Source organism: Muntiacus reevesi, chromosome 2 (assembly GCF_963930625.1).
Source record: "Muntiacus reevesi chromosome 2, mMunRee1.1, whole genome shotgun sequence".
NCBI lineage: Eukaryota > Metazoa > Chordata > Mammalia > Artiodactyla > Cervidae > Muntiacus > Muntiacus reevesi.
Genome location: NC_089250.1, coordinates 140529917 through 140555010, shown reverse-complemented (window position 1 = coordinate 140555010; position 25094 = coordinate 140529917). Strand labels below are relative to the sequence as shown.

Here is a 25094-nt window from a genome sequence, read left to right as displayed (position 1 = left end):
TCTTTATGGATTTTCAGAAAACTACTTTGTTCAATGGGGATATTTATCAATGGAGTCTTTAACTAGGGGTCTTTCCTGATCTACTTTTTGTTAAATTTCCCCCCCCCCCCCTTCTTAGCCCTCTGGCATTACTCTTGTTCAGGTGTCCCCTGGATCTAGCCTACCTATCATCTTTGATTCTGCCAAAGACCAAAAAATGCCTACAGAACATTCTCTCATCTCTGGGGCAAATGCTATTCTTGCTGTTGGGAAACTCAGTCTTCATGTGTCTTTACAACTGAGCTGTCTGCTTCCAACTTCATTCCTTCTAGTTTATTGCAGTTCTTGCCTCCTCCCCTTGGTTGGACCCAGGCTGTGGGGAGTGATATCTTTGGAGGTTTCGTGGGCAAGAGTCCAAGAGATGAGGAGACAGTTCTCTGGTACAGAAGCGTCTTTGTTTGGAGAACTCCGAGCTGACAGTTTTATTCCCTAAGGGCATCTGCCAAAGCTTTTCTTAGTTTAGCAGAATGTCAATGCTAAGGGTTGTCCTACATAAAAGGGGGGATGTGACTGCAGCGGTTTACACAGGGACGTCTCTTGTGGTAAACATCTTCCAGAGCCCACCGCAGTGCTGCCCGCCCCAGGATGTGCTTGGGGGGAGGTGGGAAGGGCTCTCAGCTTGCAGAGCCATCTGACTGTGAGCCGTGGTTGCTCCTGCTTCTTTGGTTTTTGAAGTCTCCTCACTTCCTAACTCTATCAGGAGTCTAACGCACCTGAAGATCTGTTTCTTGGGTGGTGGGAAACACCAGCTGGAGAGAGGACGATGTCAGGAGGGGGTGTCCAGGCCTGCCTGCGTTCAGGTCCAGAATTGGCTCCCCATCACTAGCTTTATCCTCGGGTGAGTCTCTGAGGCTCTGCAGGTTGGTGTTCTCACCCGCAGAGAGGACCCCGCATAACAACAGCACCTGCTTCTTAGGGTGTTATGAGGATTAAATGAGAGGGTGCATTTAGAGGGTTCAGCCAGGTCCTGGCACGTAGGCAGTTCCCATGAATGGACAGTGTGTATGAACACACACTGCCCACACAGCAGGCTGCTGGCCGAGTCGCCTGCCCCGTGTGAGTTTCCACAGTGTCAGTTAGCCTGAGTTGCCAAGAGATTATACCGAGCCCTGCATTTTGTGCTGCAAAATGTCTTTCTCCAGGGGAATCAAGACAACAATTACAAGTAAATACGTTTTATATTGGAGCAGAAGCACACATTTTTAGATTCACAGGTGACTGAATTTAGAACTTTATGTAGCCATCCTTTGTGGTTTCACACTTGGTGAAACCGGTGAGGTCTGTGAGGGAGACCAGGGATTCTACAAAAGTCTCTCTAAAGGACCCAGAGATGAGGCAATAGTGAGAGACAGGCCAGGTGGTTAAATGTTGGGGCAAGCGATTCTGAAACGGACATCGGCAGACAACCTGGTTAACAATGAAAAGAAAGTGAGCTTGAAATATGATTTAGAAAAAGAAGAAATACAAACAAAACAAAACAAAAAGGAAGAAACAAGGACTAATATATATTTTCAAAGGTAATGCTGACCTTAGGGAAAAGAAAACATTTGAAAGTGAGAGAGAAGAGAAAGGAGAGAGCAGCTACTAACTAGGTAGCAGGCATTTTTTGCATTCCCTTTTGAGTCTACATAGCTATTTTGCAAAACCTTTTGATGCCAGTGTCCTGTCTTGGCTATGGGATTTAATTCAAGAAGCCTTTGTTGAGGTCTGCTCTGCTACAGTTCCCTTGAGGGCAGAGATGAAGGACCTGGTCTCTCTGCTGGAGGAATTTACTGTTTAGCACAGAAGATAATTATCATCAATCCCAAAAGATAATACAGTTTGATAAGAAGAATCATATCGAATTAGACAAGAAAGACCCAAAGGAGGGAACGACTCACTCAGGATGTGAGGGATAGAAAGTGCTCGGGAAAGACTTCTAAAAGGGATAGCCATCTGCTGGAGTTTTGAAGAATGACCAGGAGTTTGGTAGTGAAGAAGATGGGTGGTGGGCAGCCTTGGCAGAGGACAGCTTGCTTAGGGGCATGTTTAGGGCAAGAAGGAGGATGAGGTTGTTTATGGTAAAGGTGGAGGAGTCAGAAGAAGGCTGAAGCCAGCGAGTCCTGGGCCTGGAGCTGAAGTGGGTGATGGTCTGAAGTGGGTGAAGGCCTCCAAGCGGAGCGGACACATGCCTGCCCTTATATCCAGGATGATCACATTGCTGCATTGGGTGGGGAGTGAAGAGTGGCTGAGCCTACAGTGGGGTGACTACTGGAAAGAGTTCAGGAAGGGAATGCTGATAGCTAGGGCAGTGGTCCGGAATGAGGAGGAGGGCACAGATTCAAAGAATGGATAAAGCGTGCTACAGACTGGCCCTGGTTCCTGGTTTCAACAAGGGAGTGAGAGGGAGAAGACAAAGCCAAGGGCACCTTCAAATTCAGTCTCAGGTTCATGGAAGGAGCAGGAAAATGGAGTGCATTAGGTTTTGAATGAATTGGATTTAAGAACTCCATAGGACAGTGCAGTGGAGGGGTCACTAGACATATCTCTTAGCAGATGGTTCTAGAACTGGAATTAGAATTAGCTGTCAGCCTATAGGTATTCCCTGGTGGCTTAGACAATAAAGAATCTGCCTGCATTGTGAGAGACCTGGGTTCGATCCCTGGGTCGGGAAGATCCCCTGGAAAAGGAAATGGCAACCCACTCCAATATTCTTGCCTGGAAAATTCCATGGACAGAGGAGACTGGTGGGCTACAATCCATGGAGTTGCAAAAAGTCAGACACGACTGAGCGACTAACACTATAGATGTTGGTTAAAACCCAGAGAGCAGGTGGAGCAGGAGAGAGGAGAGAAGAGGGAGAGGGCGGAATCCTAGGAATAGCATTTCCAGGAGGCAGGAGAAGTAGATCCTAACTTGAGAGAGCAGTGCCTGGGGGGCCAGGGAGAGGAGAGTCTGAGAAGGGGGGGGCGGCCGGCAAAGGTGATCATGCTGCAGAGAGAGCCGCTGAGCACTGACAAGGGTTCACCCACCTCGTTGGTCACTGGCTGGTGACTGGTGACCATTGCTGGTGAGGTCAGGTCGCAGCTGGATTGAGGAGTGATGGAGCAGGAGGCAGCCAGGCTTAGTGTGGAGACGGTTCTTTCCAGATTCTTGGTGAAGAATGGATGGAAAGGAACAGGGTGGTAACTGGAGAAGGCCCTGCCCTCCAGGAGAGGTCCCTGATTGGGGTCTGGAAGCAGAGTGGGAGGGTCAGGCAGGGGATTAACCACGCCCATGACAGGGGGATGTGAAGAGAGCCAGTGTCATCCAGGCAGGCTGGTGGGCTTTTGTCTGCTTTGCTCCTCTTAGCTTTCATTCCCACTGGAGCAGAACGAGATGGTTAAGTTCAAAGAGACTGCCATGACCATCTAAACCAACCTCTCACTGTCCAGAGGGGCGAACTGAGGCTCAGAGAGGGAAGGGACTTGTCTGAGCTCACCAGGTGGCAGTCAGGCCTTAGACAGAGATCTCTAGGCCAGAGCTGTCCTGACTACCTCCTGTCCTCTGTATTCAGCCCATTTTCCATCTGATTATCCCTCCTGCCAGCAAGGCCCCTAAACCCTGAACGCCTTCTTTCACCAACCCATCAACCAGCTCTTGCTGACCAGCCCCTCCCTGAGAACCTCTCACTGTACTGGTTCCCAAGCTCTCTCTGGAGCCTCTCCAAGACCTGTCCACGTTGGGAGCTGCCCGTTGCACAACTCCAGAGGGCGCCACTCACATGGTCATCTCTGAATGGTGCTCCCTGCAACTGTGCAGTGGGGGCAGTGGTGGGGGGGACCCTGAGGCCTGGACCTGTCAGGGAATTTGTGGAGATGCTCAGGACGCTTCAGTAAGGAAGCCCTCAGGGCCACTGGGCTAGGGCATATTTTTAAACTTGGCAGAGTCATTTTCCCATTGGAAAGGGAGCTGGCAGCTGAGGAAATGGAATGCTAACATGCCAGCGCCAGGCAAGGCAGCCCCGTGAGTCACACCACCAAGGGTGGGCAGGCCAGGGAGTGGGAATGTGGATGGGGTGTGGACAAGGACATGAAGACTCTAAACCCCCACACGGACGGCCTGACAGCCTTGACTTTTCATTCTTCTTTCTCTCTCTCTCCTTTCTTCCTATAGAGGAGTTTTCTTGGACACCATCCTCCCCCGACGAGATGACAATGGTGTCAGGCCAACCATCGGCCAGCGGGTGCGGCTCAGTCAGGGAGACATAGCTCAAGCCAGGAAGCTATACAAGTGCCCAGGTAACCGTAAATCACGGGGTTCCAGGGCCTCTGGAGCACCACAGACCTCTCAACCACTGTTTGCAAGCTTCCCCGGGGCTGGGAAGACACCTCGGGGAGTGTGAAGAGTCTCTCCCTTGGCAGCTGTCATTCCCAGTGTGCTGCTGTTAGGAGGCGGTAGACAGTGCAGAAAGCCCAACCGGTGGAGTGGTTGCAGGCAATGAAGCAAATGATGGCTCTTAGAGGCCACAACTTAACTTGTGGGAAGCTTTGGAACTCTCTGGCAAAGCCCTGATGGTCAGAAGAGGAAGAAGTCATAGTGGAACAACAGTGAACGGGGGTCCAACACGGTGTGCGTGCCACAGGTGTGAAAGTGCTCTCCTTGCTAAGGGAGTCAGGGAGGTGGGTTTAGTAAAACAATAACCCAGGGTTTTGCAGAAAGGCAGAGTGAGGGAGCATGTTTTTGGAAGAGTGGAAGCCGGCTTCCCAAACACTGGAAGGCAGAGGGTATCTCAGTGCTGTAAATGAAGTCACTTCTGTGATCTCAGGCTCTCCTAACCGTCCAAGGTGCTCATCGGTGGCCAATATTCTGCCACTGGAGAGCGGACAGGACACTGGATCCCAGCAGATGTCTGTTTCTCTTCCGGTTCAGAAGCCCCACCCCTTGAGATTGCCCTCTTTGCTTCTATCTCATGGTCTTCAGCATCATCACCTCCCCCCACCACCCCACCGCACCTGCTTGCCACCCTAGGAGAAACTCACGTCAGCCCCTTTAAGTTGCTGAGCTTCAGTGGAAAGCACGACTTGACAGCAGGCACGTCTCCACCAGTGATAGGAGAAAAGGCAATTTGGTGGCTTAGAGAGGAAAAAGGAAACTCCGCTACCGAAAGGTCTGCTTATCTTTTCCAGACTCTTAGACCAGACCTGCATATGATCATAGGACAGAATATTTGAAATAGGGGCAGTCTTTGAAAATTGGCCTGTCACCTTTTTTCTTTAACCATACTGCCGGCAGGATGCACTCACTCATAAAGCCACAACCTTACTTGGTCCCTGTAGGATGGCAGTGCTGGCGCTGCTTCCCTCCCAGGCCGCCGTTCTGGGAGACTCACTTCCTCCTACAACCCACTTCCCGACCATCTGTGTCCTGAACCTGCCCAGGAAAGCCCTCTGGCTGCCCCAGCTTGTGTGCAGAGGACCGTGTGGGACTGCTCCATCATGAAACTCTAGGAAATGTGTCCATCCAACTATTAGTCGTCTGGGGGTGTTTTAGGGCTGAAATACAGGACACATGTATCATATAACCCTGCTGCATTGAAAGAGAAATCTTATAGCATTCCCTGGGAAATGCCATAGTATTTATTTAGTTATAATGTGTATATGTATGCCTCTTACTTCCCCCTGAAGGATTGGAAGCAGCTGGTAAATACCATGGAGCCATACAGTAATGTGTCTGTCCCTGCAGAATGTTGATGATTATTCTAAAATAATTTCCACAGAACCCTCAGGGGTGTTGACTGCTGGGCGTAATCCTCATGATGCCTGGCAGTTGTTCAGTAACATGATATCGAAGCCCCGATATCCAGGATTTCCTGAGGTCAAGGATGGGCCGTTCTCCAGCCATCCCTTCCTAAGTTCCCCAAACTGCATCTTCAAGTAGTTTCAAGCAGTCATTGAAAGTGAAGGTGGTTGCCATGCGGAGGCCGCATTGAATGGAGGAAAAGAAGCCTAAGGAAGTGTGTGTCCCACACTTTGGAGGTGGCCCCACGAGTCGGGGGGCGCTCAGCAAACCAATGCTCTTGCCTTTGAGTTCTGAATCCCTAGAGGTGAAGGGATATGAAACGCACAGCTTCCAAGCTTATGCCTACAGACATTGTTTCTTTTGAGGACAGATTAGGAGAAATACTGCTCACATACATAGGACTAGGTTCCAGACTCCAGGCAGCCCTCAAACATTCAAGGGAAGAATATCCCACTGTAGAATGTGCCAGCTTCCTGTGCTGCTGGTCATTTTCCTTCCTTTTCTTGACTATTCCATGCTCTTTCAGAGGTGGGTAGCAGAAAAAGAAGAGACAAGATCTCACTTAACAGCTGGTGTACATTTCAAAGTGTTTTGTTTTCTCTTTTTGCTTCACATGCATGCCCTTTTGTATTTTCTCTGCCACAGATATTATTAGCAGTAATTATAATGGCTGCTATGTAGGGGGTACTCATGCTGTGTCAAGCACTGTGCTGAGCCGTTTCATGTAAAGCAGATGGTTTCATTAATCCTCTAAGCAGGTCCCACCCATTTCACAGGTAAAGAAAACTGAGGCCCAGCAAAGCTGGGACATGTGCCCACCACCAAACAGCCAGCTGGAGAGCTGAATTCAAAGCCAGCTCTAGGCTGTGCTCAATCCTGAGAGCCTCAGAGGAAACATTTAGGGTGTTACTTTTTGGCCCCCAGGCCTAGTTTTTGCTTTTATTGGTCAGAAGAATGTCAATCTGCCTGCCATGCTTTTCGGCAGGGTGTTCCTGGGGCTTTGGCTGGTTAACAGTGAATTTGCTTAGCAGTCCTGTCCATGGGCGGGAAGCGCGTGCACATGCCCGAATCACACGTGTTGTTTTGCTTGCGCAGCATGTGGGGAGACCCTGCAGGACACGATGGGGAACTTTTCTGCACCTGGTTTCCCGAATGGCTACCCTTCTTACTCCCACTGTGTATGGAGGATATCGGTCACTCCAGGGGAAAAGGTAGGTATGAAACCACCTCAGGAAATGCTTTGCATTCTTTGAGTTGGGTGAGGCATGAGGAATTAGTGTTATTTTTCATAGCAGTAATGGTATCTGTTATGTTTTGTTATGAGCACCTACTATGTGCCAGTTACTGGGCAAACTTGCTGAACGTTCATGATTTCTGGACTTTCCCACCCGCCTCCCCCATACAAATAGAGGCCTATGTACTACATGTCCACTGGAGTTCTAAATCAAGCTCACATCTGGTAAAACAAAGTAGGCACTATCCTCCTACCTTGATAAAGACACCATCAGGATGCTCTGGAAGGCAAGGGACCAACTTAGAATTTCTTGACACTTTAGAGTGCTGTGTATCAAAGTGATACTATAAGGAGAGTTAGCCCCCAACCATGGCTGTCCCCTCCTCCTCTTCCCAGCCCCAGTTCCATCTAGGAGCAACCAGGGCAACACCCAGCCCACAGTCCCAAGCATTCTCCACACCTACCTTGCAAACAGCTGTTGCTGGGCTCCCCTTCTAGTGGAGGTGGACTGGCCATCTGTGTTGTCCACCTTTGGGAGGATGGATCCAAGGCAGAGATCCTTGCACACCCTGAATTCCTGTCCTGGGTGCAGTTTAGGGTTTATGATCTGGGGAAATCCTGGGTAGGCACATTCCTTTGGTTCTGAAGATTCCACAACCCTCTAAAGTTGAGCCCAGGGCAGGGGTCTCTTTTGCCCTGGTGCAGGAGTGGTATATTCTTAACCCTTCTGCAGGGTTCATCTTCTTATCTCCATTATATGAACAAAGGATCTGAATCTCAGACATTTAAAAAATTGCCCCCATCCACTACAAGATATAGAACTGGGAACTGGGGCTTCTGCACCTCGAAGTTTGTTTTTTTCCCCTACATCTCTCTATAAAACCACAGGTCCTTCAGGTCCTCTCAACCTAGATGCAGCTACCTGTGAAATGTCCTCTCTGCCCCTTGTGTCTAGCTTCCTGCAGTCATTCCTGTCGTGACTTGTCTCACAGTATCTTGACTGCTGACTTACATGGCTGTTCCCTTTCTAGACCCTAAATTCCTTGAGTACAGACGTGGTTCACCCCCAACACTCAATACAGCCCATGGCACAGAGTCACACAAGAAGTATTTGTGGACGTGTAGATAGATGAGTGGCTGAATGGAAAAAATAATAGTTGGGGGTGCAGTGGGGGGGTGTTGGATTTTCCAGTACCTGTAGCCATTCTTCAGAATATTCCTAATTCATCACTTCAAAAAAATGTCCACTTAAATGTGAAGTTAAACATATTGTGATAACTAAAGAGAAATGATGGTGAGGAACGACTATGAGCACTTTCTATGGGCTAGGCATTGTTCTCGGCATAGCATGTGGAGTCTCTCATTTAATCTTCACTTCCTGTGACTATTACCACACTCATTTTGCAGGTAAGGAAATGAACTTGCCTAAGGCTACTCAGTTTGTGGTAGAGCTGGGATTTGACCCCAGACAATTTGATTTGGAGAGTCTGGATAGTTAATCATCCTAAATTATTCCACAAAGGGGACAGGCTAGACATTTAAACATGTATTCATACATACAGACTCACATGCACACACACACAAACAGCCACATGCTCACATCCTTCCTTTGGTTCTAGGCATTTATAACAGTGTGGTTGTCATCTTGAACCTAAGAGACTTCAGACCAGTCTGCCTTGAGCAGGTTTGCTGTGCTTGTACCTGCAGGAGGCTTCCAGGGGAGGGAGGCAGGAAGAAGGAGAAGGAGGAAGAGGAAGGGATGTGGTAATCCCTAAACTGTTGAATTGCCCTGAATAGCAGAGGCTATGTGGTATGTGTGAACAGCAGAAGATTCACCAAGCCCTAATTATAAATGCTGACTGGGGCAGGGAGACTATATATGCTGACTGGAGCAGGGAGAATATATCATTGAAATTCCAGCCCCAATTATTTCAACTTTGACTTCATCCAGCCTTCTCCAGAGGTGCTAGTAATCAGCAAACTTGATTGATTTGAGTTTCGCCTCCTGTGCATCAACCTCTTCCCCTGTGGTCTTCATGGTTCACTAATAGACCTAAATAATTAGCCTGAATAATTATCCATTCATTTACATTGTGAACATGTTACCGAGGAAGTTGTAATAACATTTCCGTTCTGCAATTTTACAAAGCAAAGGCTAAAGAATTATATTGCAAACAGTTAGCAAGGATTACCGAGCCCTTCCTTCCTGAATTCCAGCACTGTGAGAGAGACGAAAGAAATCTAAGGTATAACCTCTGTCTTCAAGAGACTTAGAGTTGAGAGTCCTTTCTTCACCCCTAGGAAATCTCATTTAATTGAAGGAGGGGCATTTGCTCAGCACCAGTACTTTTTTTAACTTCTGAAGTGATTCCAATCCACAGGCAGATTGAAAGAAGAGTAACAGCACACACACACACACACACACACACACACACACACACACTCTACAGCACAGGAGGTGAGCTGGCCGGTTATTTTCCGGTGCTGACTTCATTTCCTAGGAGATTATAGAGCTCTGCTGAAGATGGTGCTCCTTGTCCTGAGACCTGAACTGTGGAGCTGTGGGCACTCTCAAGATAGGCTATGCAAAGAGCACTTAGTGCACGATGTACGCTCAGTGTGGCTTGAATTAAATCACCCTTTATCGAGTGTCTATTATGTCCAGGCACGGCACGATACCTGCCATATACAGTTTCTCATGCAGTCTCGTGAAAAACCCAGTGGTGGGCATGTTGTTTTACAGCTGAGAAAGCTAAAGGCCCAAGGGGAAAGTATTTTCCCAAGATTTCATAGCTGGGAGGATATCCAGACCTTCCTGCCTCTAAAAACACCTGCTAAGAGAGAGAGGAAAGTTCACCTGCTCTAGAACCGCTCTAAGAGAGAGGGGGGAGTTCACCTGCTTTAGAATCACTCTAAGAGAGGGGGAAAGTTCCAAAGAGGGAAAGTCAAGTGTATCTGGACGATCAAGGAAGGCCTCAGGGAGGAGGAAGGGGCCCCCGATCTGGGTCTGGGAAGGACCCATTAGCACAGATACATCAGGGTGCACCTGGAAAACAAGGTCAGGCAGGCTGGGTGCTGGGGGCTCTGAAAAGTAAGCCAAGTTTAGTTTATGAGACAGGTGTATAGAGAGCCGAAGTTTTCTGAGCACAGGAGGGATCTGGTAAACATGAGCTGTATGTGCAGGATTGATCCAGAAGACCTGGTGTGCAGAATGGGATGGGGGTGCAGCAGGCCTGAAGGGGAGCGAGACTGGCTCATAGCAGGGACTCCGACATCTCAAAGGAAGGAAGTCCATCAGTGCTGGCATAAACAATGGAGGCCAAGGGGAACTAACCACAAGCTAGAGCACCTTAGTGACTGGGGTGAGGCTGTCCCCTACAGACAGGGAAGCTAGGAGGACAATGTTTTTCTTTTGAGGTGCCCTCGAGGTAATGGCATCACCGATTCAGTGGATATGAGTTTGAGCAAACTCTGGGAGATGGTGAGGGACAGGGAAGCATGGTGTGCTGCAGTCCATGGGGTCGCGAAAAGTCAGACACAACTTGGCAACTTAGCAACACAGTTAATGGGCACCCAGCAGAGGAGAGAGAACAGTGGGCAGAGCACAGGCTGCTGTGGCAAAAACCAGAGAGGAGAGACTCCAAGCAGAGAGGCCAGAGAATGAGGACAAGACCCAAGTCCTTTGCATGTGACCAGGCGAGCACTGCAGAGCCTCCAAGGTTTACCTAGGGACGTAAGACCCGGGGCTATAAGAACAGAAAAGAAAGTGGTCAGTGGAGGCAGGAGAGTGAAGATGCTAGAAAAAGATGAATGGACGGTGAGCAAATCCCCACGGCCCTGGGCGGGAAAACGTCAGGGGTGCAGGGACTGGGGCATTGCCCTTATGCAGGACCCTGGAGAGAAGAGCTGAGAGGTAACAGGTGAGGACACGCCAAGCGCAGACAAGAAGCCCACTGGAGAGCTGCAGCCAGACAGTCTTGGGTACGTGCGTGGTGGGCTCCAAGCGGGGGTGAGGGGAGAGGCCAAGCCTGACCTCGGTCTGGGCTGGCTGAGCTGGAAGGGGTGCAGGGCCCATGTGCTGAGCCTGCAGGGCCACCCAGCCCCTTCCATCACTTGTGGACTAAGGCACCGACTGAATGGCCTCAGGGGGTCTCAGGGTTGTCCAAAGGAACTGAAGCCTCCTTCCCAGTCCCTCGGAACCCACCTCCCTTCTCACCTCTCCTGCCCCCTCACTCCAGACATGCACACAATGACTTCTACAGAACGCTCAGCAAAGTTCTCCAAGTGTCTCCTTGGTCTGCTTGTGTCAAGCCCTCGCACCGAAATTCTGTCTGGCCTTCCTCTACCCCTGCATCCCCGTTCCCCTTAGGTTAAATGCCACCCCCTCCAAGAAACCTTCTCCTTGTCCCTGGGGCAGAATCTAGTTCTCCTTCCTCGAGGCTCCAGAATGCCTTTCTGTTCATCCCTGTCTTTTCAGCATTTCTTCCATAGTGTTTTCATTGATTTAGCACATCTGTCCTCCTCTCCTTCTCTGAGCTTCTTACAGGCAAGAAATCTGTCTCACTGACCTTTCTATCTTGATTGGCCGACACAGACTGGCACACAGTAGGTGGTCAACTAACAATGGTGAAATGAATGAATGAATGAATGAAACTGCTGGAAGGTTATTAACACACCACACCTCAGAAGAGTGAGGTCATGACCAGGGGAACATTGATCACAGAGATGCTCGGATGCACTCAGGCTCACCCCGGGCCCTTTAGAATGATTGACGATGTTTTAAGATCTTTTCGTATCTCTAAACTTCACTGACCCCTTACCTCCTCCCAAATCCCCAGTCTCAACGCATCCTGGCCTGTGTTTTTAATGCGTCTTGCTTTCTGTAAACCACTAAGTGACTTCAAAAGCTCAAGTTATTCCCCAGACAGAACCATAGAACCCATCTCCTCTGTTTACTCCTCATCCTGTTTAAGGTTTATTATTTAATGTCATGAGGTTTCCTGTGAATGCATTTTTGAGAGGACACTCCTACTGTGGTCTGAGAGCTCTGTATGCTAAAGGGTAATGTGAGAACACCGCTATGCAAGATGTATCTTCAAAACTCTTCAGACTTGGCTGCCAAAACTCACTTTACGGTAACTCTTTACAGATCGTCTTAAACTTCACATCCATGGATTTGTTTAAAAGCCGCCTGTGCTGGTATGACTACGTGGAGGTCCGGGATGGTTACTGGAGAAAAGCCCCCCTGTTGGGTGAGTTGACTTCAGAGAGCCTTAAGAGGGGCGCGCTTAGATGCTCTCTGCGATGCTCTTAAATGTTTGGAAGGGGCCATCCACCAGTCACAGGAAGCTCTCACGGGTTGGTGTCGTTGTAAAACTCTGAACACTCCATTTGGCCACACATGTTAAAAGCTTTTAAAACTGTGAATACTCTTTGACCCAGCCGTTCCACTTCTTGGAATTTATCCTAGGGAACTAATTAAGGAAGTGTGCAAAGCTCTCGCTACAGGGACATTCACTGAAGCAGGAAACATTGAAAACAATTTAAATATTCAACAGTAGGGGTTAGATGAATAAATTATAATACATCTTTTCCATAGAAAACTATCCAGCCATTAAAAACAAAGTTGGACTATTTATTGATAGAGAAAGATGTTTGTTGTACATTGCTATGCAAAAGGTGTTGCAAAATGGATATGCAGTAAGATTCTGTTTTAACAAAAGCATATATATTATGAAGCACTGCAAAATCAGATGCCTTCAGGGCTGCTTTCCATAGTGTCGCACAGAGTTGGACACGACTGAAGCAACTTAGCATGCATGCATGCATTGGAGAAGGAAATTGCAACCCACTCCAGTATTCTTGCCTGGAGAATTCCAGGGGCAGAGGAGCCTGGTGGGCTGCCATCTATGGGGTCGCACAGAGTCGGACACAACTGAAGTGACTTAGCAGCAGCAGCAGCAGGGATAAGGTTTAAATGAGAGAGATGGCATTGGTATAATAAAGTGAGGAGTGGTGGAGAGTGTGGCAAACTAAACAGTAAATATCCTGACTCGAGTTACCCAAAGCAAAATTACTGAAAACAATCATGCAGGCTGGATTCAACTGGAAGGAACCATTTTGTGACCTACAATATAAACATTAAGTAAAGTTAGAAATATAAATAAATAACCGTGGTTATTTCAAGATGATGGATATAAAATTTATTCTCTTGTTGTTCCTGGTTTATCTAATTCTTCTCTGATAAAAATGTATTCTTTTGGGAAGATGAACAATACATGAACTCAACAGTACATGAACCCATGAAAAGGCAGGTGGGCCTTTGAGTAAGAGGCAGTGGGCAGGTGGCATAAAGAGAAAGGTCAGTTCACTCAGGATTGATCACCAGAAGAGAGATCTTTAAGGGTGACCAAGGAAAGTTAAGGTCATATAGAGGCCTGATGGCATCGGTGTCGGGACAATGGACATGGGGACTTGTTTGGCCCAGGAATGTCAACCATGGTGGAACCAGAAAGAGGAGCAGAGCCTAAGGAGTCAGTTGGGAGGGTCTCCACTGAGAGTGGGTTGTTTATAGACAGCTGTTCAGGGTGGGCTTCTGAGGTGGACCACTGTTAAGTTCTCTGTGCAAACTTTGTCCCTGGCAGATCTTCACGTGGGCAAAAAGCCATACTTGTGATGCTTCCAGTGACTGGGCCGAGTATGACAGCTGACTAAAGATGGAAGCAGGAAAGAGTGGAGAGCGCTAAGGTGGGGAGTTTCCCTGCCAGACCAAGCCCAACTTCCTGTCAGATTCCGGAATAGCTCAGGAGAGACAGGGATGGAAGGTCTGGCTGGACCCAGGGGGCCTGGCAGGTACTAAACTTCCATATGGACAAAGGGTCTCAGCCAGATCAGCTACTGCTGGGAAGGGCACATAAGTCCTCTCAGTCCAGAGGGCCATGAGCTTAACTTCCTAGAGGTACACATAGGTAGGAATTTGTGTCCTCTGGAGTGGGAACATAGCCAGAGCCGGCTTTGAGTGGAGGGTGCCAAGTTATCACTGGTAGGGGGTCAGTCAGGTAGTCGGTGGTCCAGGAAGGCAAGGCAAGAAACTGATTCCCAGGCCAGGCACAGACAGACAGGAGTGTGTGCACTTCGGGACAGATGGGTTATGCCACCTGATGGCAGGGTGGACACTCTCTGGGTTTCTGCTTCCTGTCCAACGTGAGCAGACGCAGTGTGTATGGGGCGGCGTGGCTTTGTAGGTAGCACCGATTGGGTGCAACAAAATAAAAACAGAGGGCTGCTCTCCTGGCCGCAGAGGTTCCAAAACCTGGCTGCACCCCAGCATCAGTGGGGAAGATTTCTATGAGATTCCTGGGAAACTGTTGAATCAGGATCTCCACGTGGTGGTTCAGGGAATGATCCCCCTTACCGATAAATATTTGTGCATGTGTACTTGTCTACTACCAAATACACAGAAATGGACTGCAAGGGCTCTCAGCAAACTAAAGAAGGTGGTTGCCTCGGAGAAAGAAAGAATGGTGGAGGGGGGCAACCTCCTGGTTTGGTTTGTGTACTTCTGGATTATTTGGCTTTTTGATAAGAATGCATCCAAATATTTCATAATTGAATTTAAAAAAACAAAAAAAACGCTGTGTGGGAGGAGTTTCTTGAGAACATGGAATTGTGTGGACCTTTGAGTCACTTCATCACACACCTTCATGAGAAACCCACACTCCCCAAGAGCAGGCGGACTCACCAGGGCCACACAGCCTGCTAGTGGCTTGAGATCAGTTCAGAACTTAGAAGTCCCGCTGATGGGGTGAGGGGACTGTGAATCTAGAAGGGACTCCCCATAGGACTGCCAGATAAAAATGCATGATTCGTTGTTTATCTGAAATTTAAATTGAACTGGGCTTCCTGTATTTTTGTTTGCTAAATCTGGCACCCTATACCCCCTAGGGAACGTGATAGACTTGAAAAGCTCAGGAGGGGGGACGTTCTCTATTCCTAAAGTTCCCTGGAGAGGGCCAAGGCACGCTCCTGAAAATGGGCACAGACAGAGGGATTTCCAGCCACCCCTTGAACTTGAAACAAGAATTTTCTCACTACAGATCCTGGGAACTCTGACCACACGTTCATTGATTCGATGGGGCTTTTGCTGTTCGTCATTGTCAGTGATGGTTTTTGTGTGTGGGTTTTTTGTTTTGCTCAGATTTTACACTTTTGCAATGAGTGTGTGTAGGTATTTGTGTGTGTATGTCTGTGTGTGTGTGTGCCAAGTGTGCTGCAGCCAAGGCATGGCCCAGCGCCTGTAACCGTCATTCTTCATTTGCAGGAGTTCTTCTTTGCCAACTATTTGGCCTGCTCTGATGTTTCCAAATGCAGTTGTTAGTGAACTTTTGTGTTTGGAACAAGTGCATTGTGTGGGCCGAGCTGGTCCCTGGGAGGGGTCAGTGCCATGAAATCTGCCGGGAGGAGGCAGGTCAATGCCCCTTTGGCAGGAGGGAGAGCGGATTAGAGTGGATTGTGAAAGTATGCATCTTGCTCTGAAAAACTGTGCATTGCATATTTTCCCAGGGCAGTGTGTGAAACTCCAGGCATAATGGACGCATAACTTTTTATGAATGAACCCTTTATGACTCCCCATGGAGTCCTCTTGTAGTGTCCTCATCTGCATTTCCTCTTCTTGATATCCTTATTAAACTCCTCCTCCAAAGGCGGGAACCAGAGTTCAGTTTAGGAATTTGACACTTTTTCTCTCATCCAATTTCTCTCCAGCCTGTTAGTCTCCCTGGGAGGAGGCTGTTTGGGACCCAGCTTTTCACATCCTGATTAAAGGGAAATGTAAGTAGATTGAGAACATTTCACGCCTGCTTAAAGGTAGCAGATTAATTTTTTCAGTTTCGAGGGTCACTGATGAGTTTGCACCTAGAGAGGGGAGAAAGGTGGCTGCACAGAACTCATCCAGTAACCTGAAATGCTGGCCTATTAATTGGATTCTCCTCTCTTCTTTCTGCTAGAGGAATTACTCTAACAATGCACTTTTGTATGCAGAACCATCCTTGGGCATTCTGTACCACCACAATGCACACAAAAGCCTTTTTCCCCACTTTCCCTGAAGTGGGGAGGGAAGTTCAGAAAGGCCAGGCCGGCCAATCAGTGTCGCGTGGCCCCACTACTGGGGGCTCCCTGGGCTGGGGCAGCCTCCCAAATGAGCAGAACCCATACCACGAGGCAAATTGGCATGCCTGGCATTGCCACAGGCTTGCTCTATGGTTTGAGTCTTTGATCGTCATTCCAATGTGTCTGTTTCCAAACTGGGAAATGGGAATAGTGATTACATTCCCAGAGAACAGATTTGATGTCTATTGATCCAAAAATGTACAGTATTTAGAACCAAGTCCTAAACAGAGATGTTCCTTTGGATGGTGGGTGGCAGTAATGGTGAGCATGATGAAGAGGGTTGGACTGGGGATGAAGGTCAAGATCTCAGGCTGCTAAGGTTCAAATCCTGCTGCACCTACAATCTTGAGTGTGTCCCAATGTGCTCAGTCGCTCAGTCGTGTCTAACTCTTTATGACCCCGTGGACTGCAGCCTGCAAGGTCCTCTGTCCATGTAATTTTCCAGGCAAGAATACTGGAGTGGGTTGCCATTTCCTACTCCAGGGTTACAACCTTGAGTATAACTTAAATTGAGTATGGTAGTAGTGGTTTAGTTGCTAAGTTGTGTCTGACTCTTGTGACCCCATGGACTGTAGCCTGCCAGGCTCCTCTGTCCATGGGATTCTCCAGGCAAGAGTACTGGAGTGGGACACGACTGAGTGACTCAGGACACGAGCACAAGGCAGTGAAATCCAGCTGAGCCTGTAATTCCTACCTCCTCCCGGATAGTGGAGCAGAGGCAGGTTGTCCTGTGGCCCCAGGGTGGGTGCTTCAATCTCATCTGGTTGGGTTCTTAGGCAACAAGGCGGTGGAAGTCCCTCTCTCTATTGGAAACATCCCCAGCAGCTGTGACAGCTGGGATTTTAAAAGGAGGAATTTGGACTTGAAACTGGGTTTGGCTGAGAGACCGTTCTTTTTGTGAACCAGCATTCAGCGGCTCTGTCTCCTCCTCACTGGTGAGAAATACCTCCCCAGGTTTACATGTTGTTTTCCAAAAACTAATTGATACTAATTGGTGATGCTGAAGGAGCCGTTACTGGAAGTGTAGTAGCATCTGATGGATTTTTCCCCGCTCAATTCTCAACAACAGTTTCAGCTCATCTTATTAAGCTCCCCAGATCTGAAAGGCTGCAGGGGGCCAGAATTGGAAGGTTAGAAGCCTTCCAAGACACTTGTTCCTTGGAAGAAAAGCTATGACCAACTTAGACAGCATATTAAAAAGCAGAGACATTATTACTTTGCCAACAAAGGTCTGTCTAGTCAAGGCTATGGTTTTTCCAGTGGTCATGTATGGATGTGAGAGTTGGACTATAAAGAAAGCTGAGTGCTGAAGAATTGATGCTTTTGAACTGTGGTATTGGAGAAGACTCTTGAAAGTCCCTTAGACTGCAAGGAGATACAACCAGTCCATCCTAAAGGAAATTAGTCCTGAATATTCATTGGAAGGACTGATGCTGAAACTCCAATACTTTGGCCACCTGATGTGAAGAACTGACTCATTAGAAAAGACCCCGATTCTGGGAAAGATTGAAGGCAGGAGGAGAAGGTGACAACAGAGGATGAGATGGTTGGATGGCATCACTGACTCGATGGACATGAGTTTGAGCAAGCTCTGGGAGTTGGTGATGGACAGGGAAGCCTGGTGTGCTGCAGTCCATGGGGTCGCAAAGAGTCAGACACAGCTGAGCGACTGAACTGAACTGAACTAGGAGCTTCTACCGTCTGAGTCACCCCTAAAGAATGTTGACCCCCGTTGGCCAATAGCAAGTGTCTTTTATTATATAGTGGCTTTTATTCCTCCCTGTCTCACTCCCACATTTCTCAGAAGGGCAGTAAGAGAATACCTATTTTTTAAATACCTGTCAAATGAACTTTAAAATGGTTTTTGGAGATGAAATTCACACACCATACAACTCTGCATTTAAAGCATGCATGTCAGCAGTGATGGCATGCTCACAGATGCTCACAGATTTGTACAGCCATCACCACAGATTTAGAACATCTTCATCAGCCCTCAAAGAAGACCCATGCCCATTCACAGTCATTCCCCCACAATGTTAAATGAATTTTTGAGTGATTCATACTATTAGCACTTGGCAAAACCATGCTCTTTCCATCCAAATAGACCTTGACTAGTCTGTGTTGTGAGCTGATCAGTGTGACTTAGCTCACCTCCCACCCCACCCCATCTCTATTCTTGCTGTGCTGCTATCCTTATATGGCATTGGAAGTGATCATAGTCAAGGAAGACCATGCTCTGGGAAGGCCTGACCTTCCCCCTTTTCCTCTGTAAAAGGTCCAAATTTCATAGAATGTATTCATCAGCTTAAAAAATACACATTTTGGAGAAGGAAATGGCAACCCACTCCAGTATTCTTGCCTGGAAAAGTCCATGGACAGAGGAGCCTGGCGGGCTGAAGTCCATGGGATTACATAACTGAGCATGTGTGCACGAGGGAGGAGGGAGATGGGTTGGTAGCAATAAAGTGGTAGAACTAAAAAAAAAAAAAAAATACACATTTATTTGTATTTTCAATAATGCAAGTTCAATAACAATTAGGAACCCCTTTGCATCAGATAGTGGGAACTTAATTGAAGTCAATTTGTGTTCCTCCTCCCCAGACTGCCAGTAAGGGGCACACTTTGTGCCAGGGCCTGGTGTCCCAGGGGCATCTGCATTTCTGTCCCAACTGGCTTTCCTGGTTCGACCTCATCCCCCTCTGGTCTCCAGTCCTCTGGCATCTAAGTGGCTGTTGTGCCTTATCCTGTCTCAACTTCTCCAGCCCCATGTAGATCAGTGCCAAGTCCACATCTCCCTAGAAGACATTCTATGGGAGGCATTCAATGGCTGTCCAGGCCCTCTGGGCCATGGGAAAGAGTCCTGTTGCTGCCATCCTTTCCTGCTTTTCATGAAGAACTCTGCCTGCCTGTCTCCTGCCCTAATGTCTTAAGAAACCATATAGACACTCCTGTTCTGAGCCCAGGTGGGACATGGGGGATCCAGGGTCTTGTTACGCCTCAAGGCTCTGCCAGGAACTTACCCCGGGAGCACAGCTCTCTGCTTCACAACTCCTTAAACCTCCCTGGGGCATCTATCATCCTTGTCCGCCTGGGGCACCAAGTCTTTCCAGGGGTCCCATGATGCCCTCTCCAATTTTCTGTCCCCCTAGTCCCCTTGCTCCTCTATCCCAGGAATCTTTCTAAGACAACAAGGGGAAGGGAATGTGCTCTTTTTCACTGTGTACTTTCCTAAATTTTTTGTGTTGTGACCAGACTAGTGGATTCAAAAGCCAAGAAGATCTGTTCACATCACCTTGTGTCCTCTGGCAACCCTTCCTGGGGCAAGGAAGGTATAAGGCATGCCCCTCAAATAGAAGGCTACGTATGTAGTAGAAATACCAGGGGGGACCCTCATCACTCGCTCAGACCACCTCCTCCTCCCCCTCGGCACTTGTCGTGACCCCCTGGCAGGGGAGGGGCCACATTCTGGGTACTCGGTTGATTGGCATCTGAGACTCTCCGGAAGGAGGCAACTCGGCGGTCACTGGTTCCGTTCCAGCTTTTCATCCTTCAGTGCTATAGGATGAGTCGGTCACCCGGTGAGGACTGCCCCCCTTGAACCTCATCTGAGAGCACTGCCTGCTCTCTCTCTCTTTCTGCTTGTGCTGAGCCCCCTCCTTGCTGTCTGCCAGCAGCCTGACAAGTCTTTTCCCTTTCCCAGGTAGGTTTTGTGGCGACAAAGTCCCAGAGCCCCTCATCTCCACGGACAGCCGGCTCTGGGTGGAATTCCGAAGCAGCAGCAACATCCTGGGCAAGGGCTTCTTCGCGGTATATGAAGGTTTGTTCAGGAGGGGAGAGGCCGCTGGTATGGCTCCTGGCATGCCTCTGTCCTTCCCAGCCTGGCCCGGGCAGCAGCTGCCGGTGCCATGAGGGTGGGGTAGCCGCCGTCCCCTTCCCCCATGTCTGGAAGCAGAGAGGCCAGCTGGGCTCCCTTCAGCACAGGCTACCTGTCACTACCCTGCTCAACCCCATTAGAGTCCAGCAGGGACGGTGTTGGGGGCTTAGAGAACCCTGGGGAAATGCAAGCCACCTCTGAGGAGCTGTGTGAGGCTGAGCAAAGAACCCAACGTCTCTGAGTTTCATTTGTGAAACGAGGACTTTGAACAACGTCCAGGAATTTCCAGCTGATTTCTTGGAAGGGTGGTGGTTGAGGAAACCAAGAAGTCTGGGCTCTAGGCAGCTGCCACCAAGGGCAATTCTGCTTCTGTCTATTCTACATCTTGGGTTTCTCTGGCTAAATAACCCTGCGCCCTCCCTCCCCTTAGGGACTTAGATTGTGATTTTGGAGAGGCCCAAGTTTTGTTTTTTTTTTTTTTTTTAATATTTATTTATTTGGCTGCACCGGGTCTTAGTTACAGCATGTGGGACATTTTTAGTTGTGGCATGTGGGATCTACTTCCCTGACTAGGGTATCAAACCTGAGCCCCTTGCATTAGGAGCTCAGAGTCTTAGCCATTGGACCACCAAGAAGTCCCAAGTTTTGTTCTTATAAAGGAAATAGCATGGGTGTGCGTATATACACATCAGTCTCTACCTGTGGCCCTCCTTCCTCTGCATCAGGGTTACAGGCGGAAGTCAGATGTCACTGCTGCTGGGACCCCTCCCTCAACACTGCCCCACCCCTCATACCCGCACACTTGATTGGAACTTCTGAAAGTGTGGCCCCTGTTCCCACAGCTTGAAAAAATATGCCAAGTGATTGTAATGCCAAGCAAAGGTAGAGAGCCACTGCTCTCCATGGTTATTTTCTTTATATGAGAAAAATTCAGAGTTGCAAACACGGAACTATGCCTTTCCAGAGGCATCAGTCCATTGGAAATGAAAATGTTGGCAAGTGGAGCCACCTAGCGGTGTACTTCCTTAGTAAGCTCTGACGGGGGACCCCCTTCCTCCTGGCTCTTTTTCTAAAGCTACCTGTGGGGGAGACATTAACAAAGATGCCGGTCAGATTCAATCTCCTAACTACCCGGATGATTACAGACCTTCCAAGGAATGTGTTTGGAGGATTACCGTTTCGGAGGGGTATCACGTGGGGCTTACCTTCCAAGCTTTTGAGGTGAGTACTGCTGGTCTTAGACACTGCTCTATAAAGATGAGTTTCCAGTTTGGGATTGAAGACAGGAACCCAAGAGGCTATTTCAAGTCCAAGGCACATTTTGCCAGGACATCTGGTATCAAAACCTCTGCAGGTTTTGAAATTGCATCTGCCTCCTTTCTGAAGGCTGCTGGAGAGGGTGGGGGAAATCACTGAAGCAAAAGTCCAGAATGGGATCCCAGGGCGTTTTATTGACTCTTTCTTCCCAGTTTATCATGACTTAATGTCTTTGCAACTTGATTCATCCTTGCCTTACGCAAGTAGGAGACAGCTTGGAAAAGTTCCAGAACACACTTGGGCCTCCTGGTTAGGTTTTTGAGAGTGATATTTAGTTTCCTTTCTTAGATTGAAAACCTTTAGGCCGAGCTGCTATCTTCCACGTTGCCTCTGTTTCTCCATTTAGATTGAAAGGCATGACAGCTGTGCATACGACTACCTGGAAATCCGTGACGGCTTCTCGGAAGACAGCGCCCTGATTGGCCACTTCTGTGGCTATGAGAAGCCAGACGATGTGAAGTCCAGCTCCAATAGAATGTGGATGAAGTTCGTGTCCGACGGCTCTATCAATAAAGCTGGCTTTGCAGCCAATTTTTTCAAGGGTATGAATTAGCAGTTGTTTCCATTTTAGACACAGGAAGAGGTATTGCCCCCCGGCCTAAGAATCACTAAACCCACAGACCTTAGCACCAAACAAGGCTCCCTGCAGTGGGGAGGCAGCGATCTGTTTATGCAAAGAGCTGTGCATAAATTCCCCAATAGAGAGAGTTCTCCACTGACTCAGGAACAGGCTTAGTCTTGGCTTGTCTTTGTGGCAGAAAGTTTTGCTGCTGTGCTTGGAAATTAGATTTATCGGTTTACAAGGTCAGCTTCATGAACCTTAGTGAAACTGAGCGTTGATAACAATTTTTGCTTGTGTAGTCACTATCATTAATTGAGCACCTATTGTGTCAGGAACCACGCAAAGTACTTGATTTACAGTATGTCACTTAATGCCCTCGATCAAGGTTGAAAAAGGCAGGCTCAGGGTTGCTCAGATAGTTAAGCGGCAGACCAAGAATCTAGTCACAGTCTGACTCCTAAACAAACTCTCTCCAGAACACTGCCTTGCATTCCCTGATATGGGGTAGAGAGGCAGCCCAGGTCTTTAGCTCCTGAAGCATCAGCTCCCAGCCTGCAAGTCTACACTCAAGTGGGCAGGGCTTGTGGGGGACACTGAGAAGGTTTGGTGCTCAGGAAACAAATATCCATGCTGCATTAGGGACTGACTGCTCTCCGAGTTCTTGATAAAATCAGGCCCAGAGTGGCATGGAAGACCATCATTCCTGGCCCCAGCAGAACAGCTTCCTAAGACTCTTTTGAATGGACAAGTCTGCCTTCTCCACTCTCAGCGCCCTGGAATTCCTCACACCACTTGCTAAGAAGGAACATAGGATATTCCGCAGTGCCTTTGGGTTGGGCACCCACCAGCTCACCAGCAGCCACTGAATGGATATGTCCAGTCTATAACTGGAATGACCGATCAGTAACTCCTTCTCTCTTCCCTCCTTTCCCGGGCTTCTGGCTGCGCTGACCCAGAAATCCTGGTCCCTTACTGTGTCTCCCCATCTGCCCCCTTTCTATCCCCTTCTCCCAGGTTTTAGGTGAGCAGATGGTGTCAGAAGAGCCCATTTCCAGCTGTGTGACCTGAGCCGGCATCCCTTTGTCCTTACTGAAGCCTCAGTGTTCCTCTCTAAAACAAGGAGGAGGAAATCTGCCCATTTTCCCCAACCAGCTGTAAGGCCCCAATGAACTAATGGCTGTGGAGACACTTCATAAGCTGAAAAGTGCCACACAAGTGTGTGAGAATGTTATTTTTTCCTGCTTTGAGGCGTCTGACAACAGCAAACCAAAACAGCAAGAAGCATAGCATTCTGAATTACTGGAGACAAAGTTAAATACTTTCCCAAGCAAAAACAAAGCAAAAAGCACAGAAAAAAACAAGCCATAGCATGTGGATTGCAAATGCAGTTAGGTTAGTGATCATAGTGGAAAGAAGAATGTGGGGGTCTTAGTAGAGATCCCAGGAAAGTCACAGCCCCCGCCCCACCCTAGCCCAGACTGCACATGCTGTCTCCCAGCCTGGGGACACCCCCGTATGACTTAGCAGCTACAGTGGCTGGGTGGTCTTCAGCAAGTTACAAATCCTCTCTGAGTCCCAGTCTCTCCACCTATAGAAATGATACTACTAGTTTATCTCGGAGTTATTGTCAGGAAAAAATGAAATGGCATTAAGCGAATAGACATGGTATCCTGTTTAGTCCTGTTAATTGTCTTTGCTAAGGAAGGGATCTCTGAAGTAGTTATTTTTTTTCCCTGGAAAAAATGATGTGACCGTTTCTTCTTGCTGTCAGTTTTTTTTTTTTTTTCATGTATCAGTTTTTTATCGATGCTCTAACAAATCACCACAAATGTGATCACCTTACAGTTCTCAAGGTCAGACTTCCTTGCCTTTCCCAGCTTCTGGGAGGAGGCGCCTGCACTTCTTGACTGGTGGTGCTTTTTGGTCTTCAAGCCAGCAAGGGTGGCTGAGACCATCTCAGGCTGCATCATCGACCTCAGTCTCCATCATTGTTTCCTTTTCTGACTCTGATTCTCCTCCTGCTACTGTCAGTTGGAAGGACCCTTGTAGTTACTGTGGGCCCACCAAGCTGATCCAATGTAATCTCCCATTTCAAGAACCTGAATCTAATCACATATGCAAAGTCCTTTTTGCCATGTAAGGGTAAGTTGACAGATTCTAGGTTCCAGGACTGTGATATGAATGACTTTGGGAGACCTCATTTTAGTTAACCTGTCACCCATAATCATGAGGTTTTATTCTAATTCTCTTTGTCCTAATTCTCCTGTCCTTCTTCTTCCCTGATTTCCACCCCCAGGTCTTAGGTGTTGGGACTTCTTTGCAGTAAGATAACTGATAACCAGTTGGCACTGGTCCACCCACACCTCATTCCTGGTTCTACTGATGATCAGCATTATAATTTTGAGAGGATCAAAATAGCTAAAATAGAAGGGTTTCCAAATTGAACAAGTTAAAATAGTGTGCCCAGTTAAATTCAAAATCCCGATAAGAATGATCTTTTTAGTGTGTGTCCCAAATATTGCATACTGTACTAAGAAATAATTGTTCATCTGAAATTCAACTTTAACTGAACTTTCTGCTTTTTTTTTGTGGCAGCTCTAGTGGAGATGACTGGAGAAGGCAATGGCACCCCACTCCAGTACTCTTGCCTGGAAAATCCCATGGACGGAGGAGCCTGGTAGGCTGCAGTCCATGGGGTCGCTAAGAGTCAGACACCACTGAGCGACTGCACTTTCACTTTTCACTTTCATGCATTGGAGAAGGAAATGGCAACCCACTCTAGTGTTCTTGCCTGGAGAATCCCAAGGATGGCAGAGCCTGGTGGGCTGCCGACTATGGGGTCGCACAGAGACGGACAGGACAGAAGTGACTTAGCAACAGCAGCAGCAGCAGTGGAGATGACAGGCATTGCAATGGAGGGGGGGGGGGTCCTCTCTATGATGCTAAACCGGTTTGTAAGGGACTGAGTCGAGAACCTTGACCTGCTCTGACCAGCTGTGATAACTGGCTCTGTTTTGCTGGTTAGAAAATGCCATCATCTCCCCACTCCACATTTAACATTTATTCAGCAGTCATCAAACTGTGTGTCAGGGGCTGTGGGACAGAAGAGAACATGGTCATTGTCTTCAAGAACTCAAGCT

General features: G+C 48.2%; 1 protein-coding gene across 1 annotated transcript in view; it reads left to right on the top strand.

Annotated features, from left to right (window-relative positions):
• TLL2 (tolloid like 2) overlaps positions 1-25094 on the top strand; it is a 134475-nt gene that overhangs the window by 88602 nt on the left and 20779 nt on the right. The window contains exons 8-13 of the mRNA XM_065920056.1: positions 4174-4298; positions 6895-7010; positions 12183-12285; positions 19902-20018; positions 21151-21296; positions 21739-21934. Of these exons, the coding sequence (XP_065776128.1) occupies positions 4174-4298; positions 6895-7010; positions 12183-12285; positions 19902-20018; positions 21151-21296; positions 21739-21934 (803 nt within the window). The remainder of the gene's footprint in view (positions 1-4173; positions 4299-6894; positions 7011-12182; positions 12286-19901; positions 20019-21150; positions 21297-21738; positions 21935-25094) is intronic.